Source organism: Aotus nancymaae, unplaced genomic scaffold (assembly GCF_030222135.1).
Source record: "Aotus nancymaae isolate 86718 unplaced genomic scaffold, 86718_ANA_hifiasm-v0.15.2.pri h1tg000008l, whole genome shotgun sequence".
Classification (NCBI taxonomy): Eukaryota; Metazoa; Chordata; class Mammalia; order Primates; family Aotidae; genus Aotus; species Aotus nancymaae.
The window spans coordinates 15,030,433-15,047,061 of NW_026988419.1; the positions used below are offsets into that span (position 1 = coordinate 15,030,433).

General features: G+C 56.3%; 1 protein-coding gene across 1 annotated transcript; it reads right to left on the bottom strand.

Annotated features, from left to right (window-relative positions):
• Positions 1-350: 350 nt before the first annotated feature.
• On the bottom strand, positions 351-14,564 carry WNT6 (Wnt family member 6). Its single transcript, XM_012446378.2, has 4 exons — positions 14,485-14,564; positions 3,025-3,245; positions 2,477-2,811; positions 351-893 (listed from the first exon to the last, which is right to left on the bottom strand). Exons 1-4 carry the CDS (start codon positions 14,562-14,564, stop codon positions 432-434), a joined length of 1,098 nt encoding a protein of 365 aa, XP_012301801.1. The 3' UTR covers positions 351-431.
• Between the last annotated feature and the right edge of the window lie 2,065 nt (positions 14,565-16,629).

Below are 16,629 nucleotides of genomic sequence, written 5' to 3' on the forward strand. Positions count from 1 at the left end.
GACCCAGGTGAAGTTCTCTGAGATGTTAGTTCTAGCAAAACCACCTTCTTCTGGAAGCTGGCAGCCTGCAGATCAGTCTCCCCTCAAACTGTGAGTCCAGCCCTAGTGGTTTAAATATCTTTATTGATACTAACCTCACCCACCATCCTGTGGCCAGCAGTTCTGGGGAGCCCAGTACCCAGAGGCCTTTAGACTGGCTCTTTGGTTTCCGCCTAAGGGTCAAGGGGAGGGAGCACCTCTCAGGGGCCATCTGGTGCCCTGGACCTTCTTGGGAAATTGTTCCTCTCAAGCCCCGCATCTCAACATTTCCAGAGGCCTGGGAGTTGGGCTTTGGCAGGGAGAGGCTGGGCTCCACGGGCGCCCGGTGCCGGTACCCTGAGGTCCCGCTGGCGCGAACCACCACTGCACTCAGTCTAGGGGCGGCCGGCGGGTCAGAGACAGAGGGTGAGCTGCCTGAGCACGCTGCAGCGGTGGCACTGCACTACGCAGCACCATTGGAAGCGGCAAAGGCAGTTCTCCTCGAACTGCACGCTCTCCTGGCGGTGCCCGCGGCCACAGCACAGCAGGTCGCAGCCGCTGAGGTCTGGGGCGCTGCTATTGCAGGCGCGGCCGCGCGTGCCAGGGGAGCCGGTGCGGCGGTTGGGGGCGCAGAAGTCGGGCGAGTCGGCGGCGTAGAGGAGGTCCGCTCGGTCCGGCGGCTTGAGCGTGCGGACGGCAGGCAGCAGGGCCTTGCCGTCGTTGGTGCCCATGACGCGTGAGGCGCCGTGGAAGCGCTCCAGCAGCAGCGCGCCCACCTCGCGAAACGGAGGCAGCTTCTGCCAGCAGGTGCGCAGCGCGCACGAGCCCGACAGCCCGTGGCACTTGCACTCGGTGCGCGTTTGGCTCCGCACGGCCTGCGGGGGAGCAGAGGGGCGGGTGCATGTGAACAGATGGGGGGTGCAGGGAAGGGCCCAGTGGATGGACAGAAAAAAGATTGGAGATGGAAAGCGAAAGGAAGAGAGGAAAATGCAGACAACAGAAGGAGACCGCAAGGTCGGGAGGAGGAAATCAAGGAAAGGACAGATTGGAGGGAGGGAGCAAGAGGGATGATGAGTATGAGGACGACGAAGTGAGGGTGGGGAGAGAATATGAAGCGCAGAGATTCCAGGGTCCAAAGACAGGTGGTAGGGGAGAAAGCAGAATGGACAGCAAAGGTGAGATTCTCTCTGGAGGACGGGAGAGGTGGCAGCTGTCGAGGCCTAGCCCTCCTGCCAACCTGGCCCCCTCATTCCTACCCCTCAAGGCCGGGGGCTGAGCAGAGAGGCAGAGCTGCCTGGGAGTCTGTCTCCACCACCCCTCCCCAACCCTCTCAGCAGGTATGTGGGCCTGTCCTGACATTCCTTTTCAGCCCCCTCCTCCCCCTGCTGATGCCTCAGGCTCTGAACCCTAGAAGACAAGGTATGAGTGGTGGTGTCCCTGGAGAACCCTCGAACTGAGGCATGGGGTGGAGGAGGGCCTGCTGGGAATGCAGTACTCAGAGTGGAACCCAGGCAGCCTCTCCCCATTCACTGCCTGAAGCAAGGTCTAAGATTCCCGACCCCCCGCAAAGACTGATGGTTCAGAAGACCCAGGAAAATCATCTCTGGAAGCTCAGAGTCTGGGGCCCAACCTGACCATGTGTCCCACCCCCATCTCCTGAGCCTACCCTGCCCCCTCCTGGAACCATCACACCCTGACAACCTTCTTGCACCTGAACCAGAGCTCCTGGGGCTCTCTTCATTACTGAGAGGAGTGGAGAGCCTGCCACGGCTCTGGGCAGGTGAGACCTGGGCTGGGGTTGCTGGGCAGCCAGTTGGCAAGTGCCCAGAATTGGTCACAGCTGTCCTGGCCTCTACCTGACTCCCTCCAACCTCCATCAGGACCGGGTCCTTGTCCTTCGCTCTTTTCCATTGCCCTTCAGACCTGTTCTAACTCTTTCTAGGCCTGTCTCACTCACCCTGGCTTCACTCCACCCGGACCCCAGACCTTACCCTAGCTTCTCTCCTGTCTTTCATCCCAGCCTTTGTTGTATTCTTCTAACCCTGCCCAAGCATCTAGACCCCCTACCCACTCCAAGCTTTGCTTCACCTGTCCTGTCCTGGAGCTGTGCCCTCTCTACCTGGGGTCCCTAAAGGCCCTCAACGCCATTCCCTGAGTGTCCCTTCCCTTCTCTGACCGCTATACCGCCCAGCATCTGGCCTTCCCAGACCCCCAAGTGACTCCTTCTTTGAGGCTGGGCATCTCTGCTCCCACATGTCCATCCGTGCTTGCAGCCAGTCTCTCCGAGGCCTCCCTCTGACCCTCTGTCCATGCCCACTCCCCCACACATTCACACCCCCCCCACACATTCACACACCCCTCCACCTGCACACCCTCACTCCTGCCCACACTTCCTCGGGCACGCTCCTACGCACACTCACATGCCCGCACACACTCACTCCGTCCTGCCCGTACGCACCAGCCGGCCTGCCTCGTTGTTGTGCAGTTGCACCAACGCGCGCATGTCTCCGCGTCCCCGATTGTCCCGCGCGTCCATAAAGAGCCTTGACTTCTCATCCCCGTAGTCCACGTCGTCGCCGCAGCCTCCCCACTCCCAGGCAACGCTGCCTTCCAGGGAACCCGCGGGGCCAGGGGGTCCGGGAGTGCCGGGCAGGCCAGAGGGCTGGGGCGGGACCCACCCGCGGGGCGCCTGGCAGCCACACTGCAGCAGCTCGCCCAAGGAACAGGCCTGCGTGACGGCGTGGCTGGCGCCCGCTGCAGTGATGGCAAACACGAAGGCTGTCTCCCGAATGTCTGTGAATGCAGAGAGATGCAGTCAGCGCGGGCTGGGGCGGTCAGCTGGGGCCTGGGAGGCAGGGTCCTTGCAGGGTGCCCAGACCCCTGCTTCGGGGAAGTGGGACTCAGCAACTTCTGCAAACCAGCTCCCCTCCACGAACCGGCTTCTCTCTCCTCGGGTGCCCCAGCAGGGAGAATGCAGCCCCACTTCCGCCCCCTCCCCACACTGACCCTGCTGCAGGATGCGTCCAAAGGCCTTGCTGTTGCTGGAGCAGTTCCAGCGGCGGAAGCGGAACTGGAACTGGCACTCTCGCACCCCGAGCCGGGCACCCCGGGCTAGCTCCTCCACCACTTCCGGCTCAGCCTGGCACAACTCGGCCTGCCATCCGGCCAGCCGCCGTGCCTTCCTGCAGATGCTGATAGGGTCCATAACCAAGGGGCTGCCCACAGCCCTGGGAAGCAGAGAATAGCAGGTCAGGGGTATAACCCCAAAAAGGGCATGGGGTGGAGGGGAGGGAGACCAGCCCCACTCAGCCTGCGGCCAGGAGCTGCGACATACCCTCCTGCCCTACCCCCAAACTGAGCTTGAGATTGTCCTGTGTGGCTCTCCTACTATTCCAAGTCTGTGTCCCCTCTTAACTAGAGTCTAGCCCGATAATTGCTACAGAGCAAGGCTTCAATCTTATCTTTCTGCACACATCTTTGTAAATAAATCCTTATAGAAATTTGACTCAAGATGAAGGCAGCTGGCCCCAGGTAAGCCAAAGTTAACGTCAAACGTCTAGCCCAAAAGGGTGACAGAAGAAAGATCAAGAAGACCGCCAAGGAAAAGAAAGTATGTGTCATCAAGAGACATCAAAGAGAAGTAAGCAGTATCAAGGAATGATATGGTCCTAGTGGACCACAAGCTGGATATGTGTCAGCTGAGCAGCCCTGATGAAAGGCAAGAACAATCCCAGGAAGAGAGAATGCCACGATGTTGGACGGCTAGGGAATGGGAGGCTCTCTGAGAAAAGTCGCACCCCCTCTGTAGCCCAAGTTTCTCCTGCAAAATGGGTGTGTTGGGCTTTCATCTCTAAGGTGGACCCTCCCACCCTGATATCCTCTGTGTCCCTGAACTGGAAAGCGGGAGGAAGGACCAGGGGGCCAGGTCTCTGAAGCATTGTTGGGAAGTAGGTGACACTGACCTTCTGCTCCAGGATCTGTTTTTTTGTTTTTTCGGTTTTTTTTAAGTTGAAACAGAGTCTCGCTCTGTCACCCAGGCTGGAGTGCAGTGGTGAGATCTCGGCTCACTGCAACCTCCACTGCCTGGGTTCAAGCGATTCTCATCCCTCAGCCTCCCAAATAGCTGGGACTACAGGCACGCACCACCACGCCTGGTTAATTTTTTTGTACTTTTACTAGAGACGGGTTTCACCATGTTGGCCAGGCTGGTCTCAAACTCCTGACCTCAGGTGATCCACCTGCGTCAACCTCCCAAAGTGTTGGGATTACAGGCATGAGCCACTGCACACGGCCAAGGATCTGTTGCCTTCTCTGAGTAGAATGGCAGTGAGCCAAGCCCTTCGCCCTGGGGTGACATCACTGCTGGGGGGCGGGCAATGTTTGACTTGGTAGGGAAGACTTCATGGGAAGTTCCACGCACTTCCAGAAATCTCTCCACTCCTGGCCTTCATTCTGTCCGAGGAGAGAGCTGACATTTGATTTCTGTACACCAGACCCCTGGAGGTTAAGTCCTTAGAGATTTACACCTGGGGAACCGCTTTCAGATCGCTCCTATGTGAACACTTAGCTGGGATCCCCGTCTCAAATGAATGACTAGAGCATTTGGGAGCAGAGGGTACTTAGAGACCACCCAAAAGCCCTTCGGCAGAGGGCAGAAAAAAACTGGGTGGGGGGAGGGGTCCCAGGCGATAGAAAACACATTGAATGGTGGTAGGTGGCGCCAAAGGTCAAGGTGGCCTACTTTTCAGTTTCGCTTTAGTGCACATCCGCCCCACTGTCCCCATTTGCTCCACAAGCACAGGCTGCCCAGGCATGTTCTGGCTCCACAATAGTGAAATATGATGGTCTTAAATAGAAGCAAGAGGAATTTAGGTCTTAAGGTAGAACTCTCAACACTAAGGACTGAGATGCTTGAAGTGGTGGTGCAGGAAGATGTGTAGTAAGCTCAGTCCTTTAAGGTCTACAACACAAACACATGTGCACGCGTGCATTCTCACACGTACACACATGCACACACACGCACATGCACACACACGCACACACACGCACACACACGCACACACACACAAAATCGGATTGCAGCCATCATCCTTACCCAAGCAGCTCAGGAACCAGATGTCTCTCAGTGGAGAGGCTACAGTCCACGTCTTCCTTCCTGCGTGCTTAAGACCAGTTCAGCACTGACCCCCACCCTTTCCCAGACTCGATAAGTACAGCAATGGAGAGTGGGTCAGGGGAGCCCAGTGACCCAGTGACTTTTGAGAGTTGATCATTCTCTATGGATCCATCAATCTATCTGTTCCTCCTCTGCCCATTTATCCCACCTCATTATAAGAAGGATTGGAGGCAGCTTTCAGTATGGCTGTGAAGGGTCAGGAGGTAAGACTATGAGCTTTCTGAGAGTTAGAACTGCCTTATTTTCCTTTGGATCTCCTGGAAGACATTTAGTTACTTAGTTTTTATTCTCCCTCAATCCCAATTTTTATTACAAAAAAAGTTGCATAGTATGAATTTTGTGTTATATATGAATACTACCTGTAGTATATTATACAATGAACACCATTTCATATGTGTTTTTGAATGAATAAGTAAGTCATCTAAGAGAAAGTTCTCACTTGAGCCCAGGCTCCTGTTCACATGTTATTGCATGACTCCTAATTCACATCCCCAAACATGCTCTTTTCCCCCACTGGGAATCAGAGGCAGGGAATGAGTCCTCTCTGCAGTCCTCCAGCTCCTGTGTCTGGGGCTCTACCTGTAAGTCTGAGGCTCTGCAAGTTCATCTTCCCCACCCTCACTGCCCCTGCTTCTACGTTCCCCAGTCCCTCCTTCTACGTTCCCCAGTCCCTCCTCCTCAACCCTGCCCTCTGCTAACTCCCTACTTTCCCAGGGTGACTGGCCTTATCTTCCCAAGGTTACTCTGCCCCATCCTTCTCCTCTCCCTCCTCCTCCCTTAAGAAAGCAGGAGGGAGTGGAGATGAGCAAGACAGAAAGACAAAAGACCTCTTGACCTTGTCTGTTTCGCAGAGACTAGAGCCAGGGGAGAATCATGAGGAGTATGAAGCCCAAGGACCTTCAGGAGGTGGGGCTGACCCTCCACGGGGCTGGGGGGCTGCCCAGAGCCAGTTCCTGATCTGGGTCTGGCTCCCCAGGCTGGCTGGCTGCCTGGGAACTAGACTTGTTTACAAGCTGGTCAGGGGGAGGGATGGGCAGTAGTAGCAGCTAGAATCCCAAGGGACCAGCTTGTTCCCTGCCCTGCTGTCCTTTCTCCCATCCGAAATACATAGGAAATGAAACTCCAGAAGGGGCGTGGCAGGGGGCATTGGGCAAAACACCAAGCTTCGCTTCCAAACTCTGGTTTCTGTCAACTCTGTGTGGGCTGAGCCACTCTGAGCAAGTCAGTTCCCTCTGTGGGCTTCAGAAAAACTGAGGCATTAGCATGAGAGACTCACAGACCGCCTATAACTTTGGCTTTTGACACCACATCAAGTAATAAGTCCCCCATTCCCACTCACCTTTCACTTTCCTTCCTTTATGCTTCCCTAGCGAGGGAACTCTGCTTTTCAGGCCATTGGGTCAGCATTGGCCTGGGATCAGCCCAGAGAAGATGTGCTCCTTTGGGAGAATCTGCATGTTTTGGGGTCTGAAGCACAGTGGTGGTAGGGAATACACAATATATAGGATCTGGGATCCTCATCAAACAGCCATTCCTGGGCATAGAAAACAATGAGGCTCACCATCAAAGAAATCGGTATGTGGACGAGAATGGACAAGCCTATGGATGGTCGTTCTAACTGGCCTGGACTGAGTCAAAGTCTCTCTCCCAAGGACCATGGTTGATAGGATCAATTGCCCAGTGAGGCAGTGTCAGCAGCCAGCCCGTCCCTATTGGCAACATCTGTAGACCTAAGCCCTGGAGGTCCAGGGTTCCGGCCTAACCTACCTTTCCATCTCTTGAGTCAGAGGGCCAAAAACATTGTCAGAGATCACCCCGTTCAGCTCGTTATGCAGATGAGCAAGAGAGGAGGTGACACCCTGGCCACTGGTGGAGGGATCTCTATTGCAAGACGCAGTAGGTGAATATTTCAAACACAAACATTGCTGGAGGGAAATGGGCATGTGAGATGTCTGAAGACTTCCGGTGGCCTCCCACACCCTCCTCCTCACAGCCCTGTACTCCTAGCAGGGTTGATTAACTCGGAATCTATTCTAGATAACATCGCTGAACTGGACTCAGACCTGTCCTAAACCATCAAAATCCTAGCATCTCTCCAAACTCACCTCAGATCCCATTTGCCCTAAGGAGCCTCCCGGGGCCCCAATACCCACCAAACTTCACCCCATGCATCACCCGGGGTGTCACTCATTTCGGGGGTGTCTGTTATCCTGCCAGTGGTATAATTAATTTTTCATGTTTGCTTGTCTTATCTTTCCAACTAGGTAGAAAACTCATCAAAGACAGTAAGCTCCTGCGTGGGCATTAATGGAGTGCACTCAGGGTTTTTGGGATCCACCAGACTTGGGTTTGGATCTGGGCTCTGCCGTTTGCTTGTGCTATGATGTTCGGTAGATCCCTAGCCTGTGAAATTGGCACTTAATCTTCATTAGACCGATGATGAGACTTAACCTCCTGAGCCTCAGTTTCTTCAACTGTCAAATGAAAATAGTGATACCCACCTCCCTCCCAGATTATAGATGCAGAGAGCCTGTCCAGAGATTGGGCATCCTCCAACAGCTGGTGTTTGTCTTCCCACTCACATCCTTATCCATCTCTCAGGCCTGCACAGTTCAGGATAAGCAGTAGGGTGCAGGCAGCATTGTGGATTCCTGAGAACACCCTTTTCTCCAACTCTCTGCTGTTTCTTCTCAGCCTGGAACCCTGCGTCTCCTCCTCCTCCATCCAGCCCTGCTCAGGGGCCAAATGCACCCTCTAGGACCCTCCTCTTCCCCAGCAGGCACTCGAGTGCATCACTGAGGCCAAAGGGATCACAGCCCACTGGATGCCCAACGTCCTCTGAACCTCCTCCAAGCCAGCCTCCTTCTATTTCCCCACCCCCACTTCCAAAGTCCCCACACTGACCCCACCTCCCACAAGCCAGCAGAGGGAGCCCTGAGCCCTGGGGCTGTGGGTGGGGGTTGCACAGGGGTGGGGGAGGTGGGTGGTGGAGAAGGGGCAGAAAAATGTTGCCTGACGGCTGCTGAGGCGGCTGGGCCCGGGCCTGTGCCCGCCCGCCTGTCCTGTCCTGCTCTGTCTAACTCGGTAATTACTGCTCCCCCTCCCCCTCCCCCAGCCCCTACCCCCACCCAAACCACCACATCAAAGCCAGTGATACCCAGCTCCATTAACCCCTGCCTCCCCACTACCCCCCAGCCACTCCATTCCACCCCTCACCACCCCTGATCCAACTTGGTTCCCTCTGCCCTTGCTCACCTGTCTCTCCTCATCACTCTTAGGAGAGGCAGGGGCTTTCCTTTCCCCAACAGACTTCGCTGTACAAAAGGACTTCCTATTGGTCAGGGCTGTGGCAGGTGAAGGTGCCCCAGGAGACTGTCCTGGGCCCTCTGCTCACCCATATTATGGTGGGGAGCATCTATCTGAGGGTGGGATGGGGGGCAGAAGAGGTCTGTGGAAGGTCCTGTGCCCCTTTCCTGACCACCCCCACCCCACGCCACTCACAAGAATGAGGTGCTGAGCTGGAAGTGGACTCTCAGCCCGGCTCTGAGCTACCTGCATTCTGGGTGGCCAAGGCCAAATCATCTTCTTACCACCTGTCGGATACCTTGCTGCCCTCACCATGTAAGTGAAAATATTGGACCTGATTATCTCTAAGTGCTTTCTAGATCTACTTTCTTTTTTTTTTTTTTTGAGACAGAGTTTCACTGCGACACCCAGACCGGAGTGCAATGGTGCGATCTCAGCTCACTGCAACCTCCGCCTCCCAGGTTCAAGCGATTCTCCTGCTCAACCTCCCGAGTAGCTGGGATTACAGACAAAAGCCATCACGTCCAGCTAATTTTTGTATTTCTAGTAGAGACGGGGTTTCCCCATGTTGACCAGGCTGGTCTTGAACGTCTGACCTCAGGTGATCCACTCACCTCGGCCTCCCAAAGTGCTGGGATTACAGGCACCTGGCCACTAGATCTACTTTCTAGATTAAATCAAATGCTCATAGCTGGAGGAACCAGCCAGAGAGGCCAAGGTGGAGAAGCCTCCCAGAGGCCTTTCTCTCCCTTAGCTCCTCCTCTGGCAGTTCTGGGGAAGCACCCGAGAGGGTTCCTGGCCTAGGCAGGAAGGAGGGTGCAGGCTGGGGGTGCTTTCACCCACCCACAAAGGACAGACGTCTGTGTTCCAAGTGCCTCCGGCCACCCTTCTGCCAGCCTGACCGCCCTGCCCTCGCCTCATCCCCTTCACAGTGGTACTTCTCTATTATAGTGCACATTCTGGAACCCCCGTTGCTGGGCCTGGTGAGCAAACCTCCCGATGACCTCTCCCCACCAACTCCTGGCTTCTGATGAGAACAGGGCAGGAGGGGGCTGCACCCCTCAGGAAATGTCTCAGTGCCAGAACTCTGGTGGGCTCAGGGCATGCTCTGGCCTGGATTGGGCCAGCCTCCTTCTGCCCCTGCCCTTTTCTGCTCACAGCCCCATTGTCTCCCTCCAGGGGAAGCTGCCAAGGCGGGAGGCCTGGAGGGGGGAACGGATGGCCAAACCACCCCCTTCCCCACCCCTCCCTGGAACTCAGCAGGGGCCAGCAACAGGACTGCCCACAATGGGTCAGGGACCCTAGATAAAGACAGGATGGGAAAGCGCGCAGCCTGGGGTGGTGGTGGCAGCTAGGAAAGCTGAATGTCACAAAGAAGCCTGGGTCCTTTCCCTGCCTCCCTGTGGGGACAGATGAGGCACTAGGCCCCTGGCTCCTGTTTCCTTTTCCAGGAGGGTGGTGGATGAAAGACAAGATGGAATGGGGGAAGAGAGTGACACTGGGTGGTGTTTTCCCTAGTGGAACGAGGAGAGGGTTAGTTTCTTTCATAAAAAATATAAAACAGGGCAGGCTATGGTGGCTCACACCTGTTATCCTAGCACTTTGGGAGGCTTAGACAGGTGGATCTCATTAGGTCAGGAGTTCGAGATCAGCCTGGCCAACATGGTGAAACCTCGTCTCTACTAAAAATACTAAAAATAATTAGCTGGGGCCGGGCGCGGTGGCTCAAGCCTGTAATCCCAGCACTTTGGGAGGCCGAGGCGGGTGGATCACGAGGTCGAGAGATCGAGACCATCCCGGTCAACATTGTGAAACCCCGTCTCTATTAATACAAAAAAATTAGCTGGGCACGGTGGCGCGTGCCTGTAATCCCAGCTACTCAGGAGGCTGAGGCAGGAGAATTGCCTGAACCCAGGAGGCGGAGGTTGCGGTGAGCCGAGATCGCGCCATTGCACTCCAGCCTGGGTAACAAGAGCGAGACTCCGTCTCAAAAAAAAATAATAATAAAAATAAAAATAATAATAATAATAATTAGCTGGATGTGGTGGCAGCCACCAGTAATCCCAGCTACTTGGGAGGCTGAGGCAGGAGAATCACTTGAACCTGGGAGGTGGAGGTTGCAGCGAGTTGAGATTGTGCCACTGCACTCAGTCTGGGTAACAGAGCAAGGAGCAAGACTCTGTCTCAAAAAAAAAGAAAACATAAAACAGAGGAAAGAGGATTTGACCATTCAATGAGAGTGAGCTATTTTCTACATCCACTGATTAGAGGTATAAATAACGATGGGTCAGATGTTGTAAAGAACTTCCTGGGGGTGGGCAAGACGGGAGCAGGGAGCAGAGTGGAAGCGGTTAACTGGTGACTGGGAGGCTCTCCCTCTCTGCCTTACTCCCAAGACAGGGTCTGTTAGGGCCACAGCATAGGCTGGATGGCTTGGGTGCAATGAGGCCAGACAAGATGACATCCAGAGAGCCTGGCCAATGTCCTGGAATCTGGGATTCTGTAATTCACAAAGATATGATTACAGATGGGAGAAAGATAGAGAGGCTGGAGGCAGAGTATTTATTTATTTACTTACTTATTTATGTATTTATTTATTGAGACAGAGTCTTGCTCTGTTGCCCAGACTAGAGTACAGTGGCATGGATCTCGGCTCACTGCAACCTCCACCTCCCAGGTTCAAGCGATTCTCCTGCCTCAACCTCCTGAGTAGCTGGGATTACAGGCACCCGTCACCACACCCAGCTAATTTTTGTATTTTTAGCAGAGACAGGGTTTCACTATGTTGGCCAGGCTGATCTTGAACTCCTGACCTCAAGTGATCTGCCGTCCTCAGCCTCCCAAAGTGCTGGGATTTCAGGAGTGAGCCTCCATGCCTGGCCTGGAGGCAGAGTTTTAGAAAGCATGCATCATTCTGGAGTAAGGAGGGGGAGTAAAAAAGAAGGTGGGAGGGAAACTTCTCAGGAACCTGGAGCCAGGTCTCCGAGCCAATTCCGGGGCATGGGCCACACCCCTGCAGGACTCCCCTTTCCTGACCAAGACAGTCGAGTCACTCAGAGGTCCTGGGGTCCTCTCTGCTTCCAGCCTGGCTGCTGCTAGAATGTCAGAGTCGGCTGCAGGAGGCTGCTGCAGCTGCTTTTCCTGGCCAGCACTGGAGCTCTGACCTGGCCAGGATTCTCTGACAAACAGGGAGAAGAGGACCAGCGAAAGCAGGTCCTGGGCATTGGGGAACAGCCTGGAAGCCCCTGCTGGAAAAGCTGCCAGCTAAAGTGAGACTTGGGGTCTGGGGACTTGGAAGAGCCTCAGGCCAGTGGAAATTATTGGTCCAGCCCATCAGCCCAAACTTGACCTTGGAGGGCACTGGTGGGGTGAGGAGGGGTCAGGAGTGTAGGCAGAGTCAAAGATCCAGGGGAAGGGGATCTGGGCTCAGACCAAAGAGATGAAGTGTCAGCAATAGACAGGTAGCCAGGTGCAGTGGCTCATGCCTGTAAGCCCAGCACTCTGGGAGGCCAAGGTGGGCAGATCGCTTGAGGTCAGGAGTTTGAGACCAGCCTAACCAACTTGGTGAAACCCCGTCTCTACTAAATATACAAAAACTAGCCAGGCGTGGTGGTGAGTAGCTGAGTGCCTGTAATCCCAGCTACTCAGGAAGCTGAGGCAGGAGAATCGCTTGAACCGGGGAGTTTCAAGTAGGCCAAGATCGCACCACTGCACTCTAACCTCAGCGGCAGAGTGAGACACTGTCTCAAAATAAATAAGTAAACTAATTAATTAAAAATTTAAAAAAAGAAAAACAAAAGAATAAAGGAGAGTGAAGGGGCCAAGGCAGGTAGGAGAGGCCCATTCCCTCTGAGGCACATCTGAGCAAGGCAGTCAGACCCCTTATCACTGGGGCCCTTCACTCTTCACCCGGCACGCCCTGCAGCTGTGGCCATGAAGGCCCCTGTGTTCTCCCACACCTGCCCATGTCACCTCCTCCCCCACTCCCTTCTTCACAGCTTCAGGGTCAGTCTCCCAGGGACCAGGCCGCTCTCCTTTGGCTTGGCTGCCACCCAGCAGTCCCTCCTGAACAAAGGAACCCCCACAGACACAGAGCCCAGAAAGCTGAATCGGCCAGTCCAATGACACTCCACAAACCCGTCTCCAGCACCAACACTGTCCTAGGCCTCAGGGCTCCTAAAGACAAGGGCTCTGTGGAGCAGGGAAGAGAGACCCAAAACACTCTTGTCAGGCAAATGCAGTAACTAGCATAGTTACCCAATGTATGGGATACAGCGGGAGCATAGACAAGGCAACGGAAGGGCAACGGAAGGACAATGATGCAGCTTCAGGGAGGTAGTGGTATTTTAACTGTAAGGATAAGAACAATTTAGACAGAGGGGGAAGGAGAGGAGGGAAGACAATGGCCATCAGAGAGGGACCCCATCTCCACGCCTTGAAAAAGGACAAAGTTAGGAAAGGCGTTTATGGGGAAAAGAGATTCCTTTACAACATTTTCCTTGGAACCATGGATTTTAAATTTAAATGTATCCCCTTTTCACTCCTGGGGACCTGGCCAGGAGAAGCTGGGCTGTGAGGAGGGCACTGCACATAATGAGTACCTCCTAAGGTCCTAGCATTCTACACGTCCTCCCACCTCACCTTCCCAGCAAGGCTGCCAGGCAGGGAGATTGTTATCCTATCTCCAGTTAAGACTGAGAGGTAGGGAGGGGAAGTGACTAGCTCAAGATCACAAACGTAATCTTTAGATCTTAGATCTGTCTGCTTCAAAGCTGCCACTGCATTCTACTAAGCCGGATCAAGGGACGTATGTTCCCTAGATGGGACCTGGGTCGTCCTCGGTTCGCCCCCTCCGTGACACTTGGCGTGGGACTGCTCTCCGCATCGCAGAGGAGGGATTGCAGCCCGCTGCTCGCTGTGTGGGCATTCTACTCCCTATCTCCCCAGAGCACCGGGATCTGCCTCTCTTCCAAATCCGGGGGGCGGGGGAGGAGCGGAGGGTCGGCATCCAGCCAATCACGTGGCACTATGCAAATAGACAGGACCCTGCCTTCTCAGGATTGGCTGGTTCGTCAACGCTATTGTCCAAGTATCTCCTCTCTAAACACAGAGCTATTCCGGGCGAGGGTTTGCGGCTCTGAAGAGTAAGAAGGGGAAAAAAAGTCTTTTGGATCTGGCTCTCTGAGCCATCCCGGCCGGCCGGGCATCCTTCTTCCCCACCCCCAGGGCTCGAAGCGCCCGCAACCTTCACTGCCTAGGTGTCCCTTCTAGCTGGGGCCAGGCCTGGAAAGATGCCCCCATCCCTTGGCTGGCCAGGCCCCTCTCCTTTCCCGCAGGACCCTCCCAGTATGGTATCTCCCGGGCTGCACATTTTTTTTTCATTCATGACCCCCACGTCTGGAAGGGCCTGGCCCCTGGGTCCCGTTTCTTCCTCTCCTCCTTTTCCTTGCTCAGTGAGGACGAGGTAAAGAAAGCCAGGGTCCTGATTCAGTTTCCCCTTTATATTCCCTTTCTCGCCATTACGGCCCACTCCACAGGAGCCCGGAGAGAAGCTGGTGAGTTGGTAGGCAAAGCGGGGCGGGGAAGGCGCAGCTATGTGGCCCTATCTGCCTTGTGGCTTCCCACCTTGTTCTTGTCTTCCCCGAATCCAACCCCCTACCCTGAATCCAGGACCCTCCTCACACATTCTTTTCCTCGGATATGTGTCTCCCCGAGAGCTCTTTCCTCCCACAGGCCTATTCCTTGATGACCTGGGTGAGCGAATAACTTGGAGGGGGGCTGGGGAGAACCTGGGAAGAGGAAACACAATAGAATGTGCCCAGGGGTTAGGCACGTAGAAGCAGGGATCTGAAATGCCCCTGGCCGAGGCTAGAAAGCTGGGCTCCAAGAGCAGGTAGAACCCGGAGGCTGCGGAACACCCCAATCGGTCCCGGCTCCCGGGGTCCCCACCCTCCGGCGTCCAGAGCCAGGACAGCCGGACTCACCACCACAGTCCGCCGACGTGCGTCGGGCACAGGAGCAGCAGCAGCAGCAGCCCTAGGCTGGAGCGCGCGGGAGGCAGCATCATGACAGCCCTAGGGCCGCCGGTGTGGGCAGCGGACGAGGCTACGGGGCGACCGCGGCGCTCGAGGGCCGGGGCTTCAGGGCGAGCGCGGGGCGCGCGACCGCAGCGGCCGGGAGGCGAGGGCTCCGGCGGCGGAGCGGGGGCCCATCCCGGGCGAGGAGGGCGCGGCAGAGGCGGAGAGCGGACGGGGCAGCCCGCGCCTGTGTCTCCTGCGGAGCTCGCTCGGGAGAAGAAATCAGAGCCGGGGGCGGGGGTGGGAGGGGAGCGGGGCCGAGGCGGGGGCGGGGGGCAGGGGGCCGGAGGAGGGTGGCAGTTGCGACAGTCAGGCGGCGGGACTCTCGGGAGCGAGCCGTGCGCCCCGGGGCGGCGGGCGCGGAGCGCAGCGGAGGGCGGGAGCGGGGTGCCGGGGCGGGGCCCCAGCGCGCTCCGGGCTGCGGGACCCGCCCGCCTCGCCCCCTCACCTCGCCTCTCCCAGACTTCGAGCCCCCAGCCGCTCGCGTCCGCCGGGAGTCGGGGGCAAGGAAGGGCGGGGAAGAAGAGTAGAGAGGGGTGAAGGGGGGAGAAAGAGGAGCTGAGGAATGGGGGACGGGCTGGAAGGGAGACGTTTGACAGGTTTGTTGACTGTAAAGAGAGAAAACTTCCCAGGAATGAGGGAGTTTGGGGCGAGGGGCGGTGCGGAGGGAGACGCTGGTGCGGAGGCGAGAGAGGAAGTTGGCCTGGGGCGCGGGGTGCTCTGGCGAGGGTTGTCAAACTGGACCGCCCGAAAGGCGGATGCTAGAGGGGTCTTCTCTTTCCCTGTCCCTTTTCGGTGCCGCATGCCCCTTCCTTCGAAGAAGGCAGGAAGCCCTGGGCCTCCGCTCTCGCTCCCCAGCCGTTCCACCTCTCAAGCCCGCGTTCGGGGGCGGGGAGGTGGGGGAGATGAGACGGCAAGAAGAGCCTCTCGAGGGCGTGCGCACAAGCGCTGGCACGTGTAAGCGAGCGGGAGAATGGAGGTCGCAGACTTCCAAGAGATCGAGGAGTCAAAATTCGCTGCAGCCGGGCCTCGCGTGTCCACGGGTCCCTGCCTTGGGTTCCTCCCCTAACCCGGCCCGGGTAGAAGGGGTGGGAGAGCCAGCTGCAGGTGAGATGGCGTTTATCTGATTTTCTAATGCCACAAAAATGTCTTTGATGCCCCTGGCCCCCTCCGCATGGGGGGAGATCAAAGGCCCGGTGGGGCGGAGGGACAGCTCCATTCATCACGCCATGGGGCTGGCAGCGGGCAGCAGACCCTGCTCCTCCCGCCCCCGACGTGCCCCAGGGTGCCGAGGGACAGGTGGTGTGGGACATTCTCCCTGCCACTACCATCAAGAGCAACCATCAACCTTTCAGTCTGTCCTGATCCAGATCGAGTCTCTATGACAGAAACGTCAGACGCCCAGAAGAAAGCTCCTGGTTGTTGGGAGAGAGGGGACCTGAACGTGTGGACTGAGATCACTGCCAAGAGAGACAAACAACCTAGGTGAGCAAAGAGAGAAGACAAGATCCTGAGTCACCCAGAAGGGGGGACAAGTAGATCAAGATGAGGCCAAGGGGCCAAGGGAGGCAACCCCAGGGGAGGAGGCAGGTCAGAGAAGGAATGAGCAGACAGAGGTGAGAGAACTGGAGAAGTGTTGGCCTTGCCCAGTCAGCAAGCCCCACATCAGGGCGCTGGTGTCCAGGCTGGGTCAACTCAACCCCTTGTACTGGGTACAGAGAGTTTTGGTGAAGGGGCTAGGACACTCTAAAGAAGGGGAACAGGGAGGGGGGCAGTGACCAGTAACATATAAAGAGAGGGTCTGGTCCAAGCACTGCCCATTTTAGCCTTTAACAGCATCCAAATGCCACGAACAGCCCCTGCACCTAGTAACTTTGCACACAGGTGCTGTTTCTACGGGGCAATGCCAATCTGGACGGTTTCTACAGGGCAATGCCAACTCTGGACAGTACATCTTCAAAGACATATCCAGGTTGGGTGCACACTCTGGCCATGTGGTACCAAATAAGCAGCTAGAGGCTCTAGGGATCCCTGGAGGCTGCAGGTGGCCAG

Coding starts and splice junctions, on each gene's coding strand:
- WNT6 (XM_012446378.2), bottom strand. CDS start 14,564: ATGCTGCCTCCCGCGCGCTCCAGCCTAGGGCTGCTGCTGCTGCTGCTC. Junction 3,246..14,484: donor CACGTCGGCGGACTGTGGTG/GTGAGTCCGGCT, acceptor TCTGCTTCCCAG/GGCTGTGGGCAGCCCCTTGG. Junction 894..2,476: donor ACAACGAGGCAGGCCGGCTG/GTGCGTACGGGC, acceptor GCTCCCCCGCAG/GCCGTGCGGAGCCAAACGCG.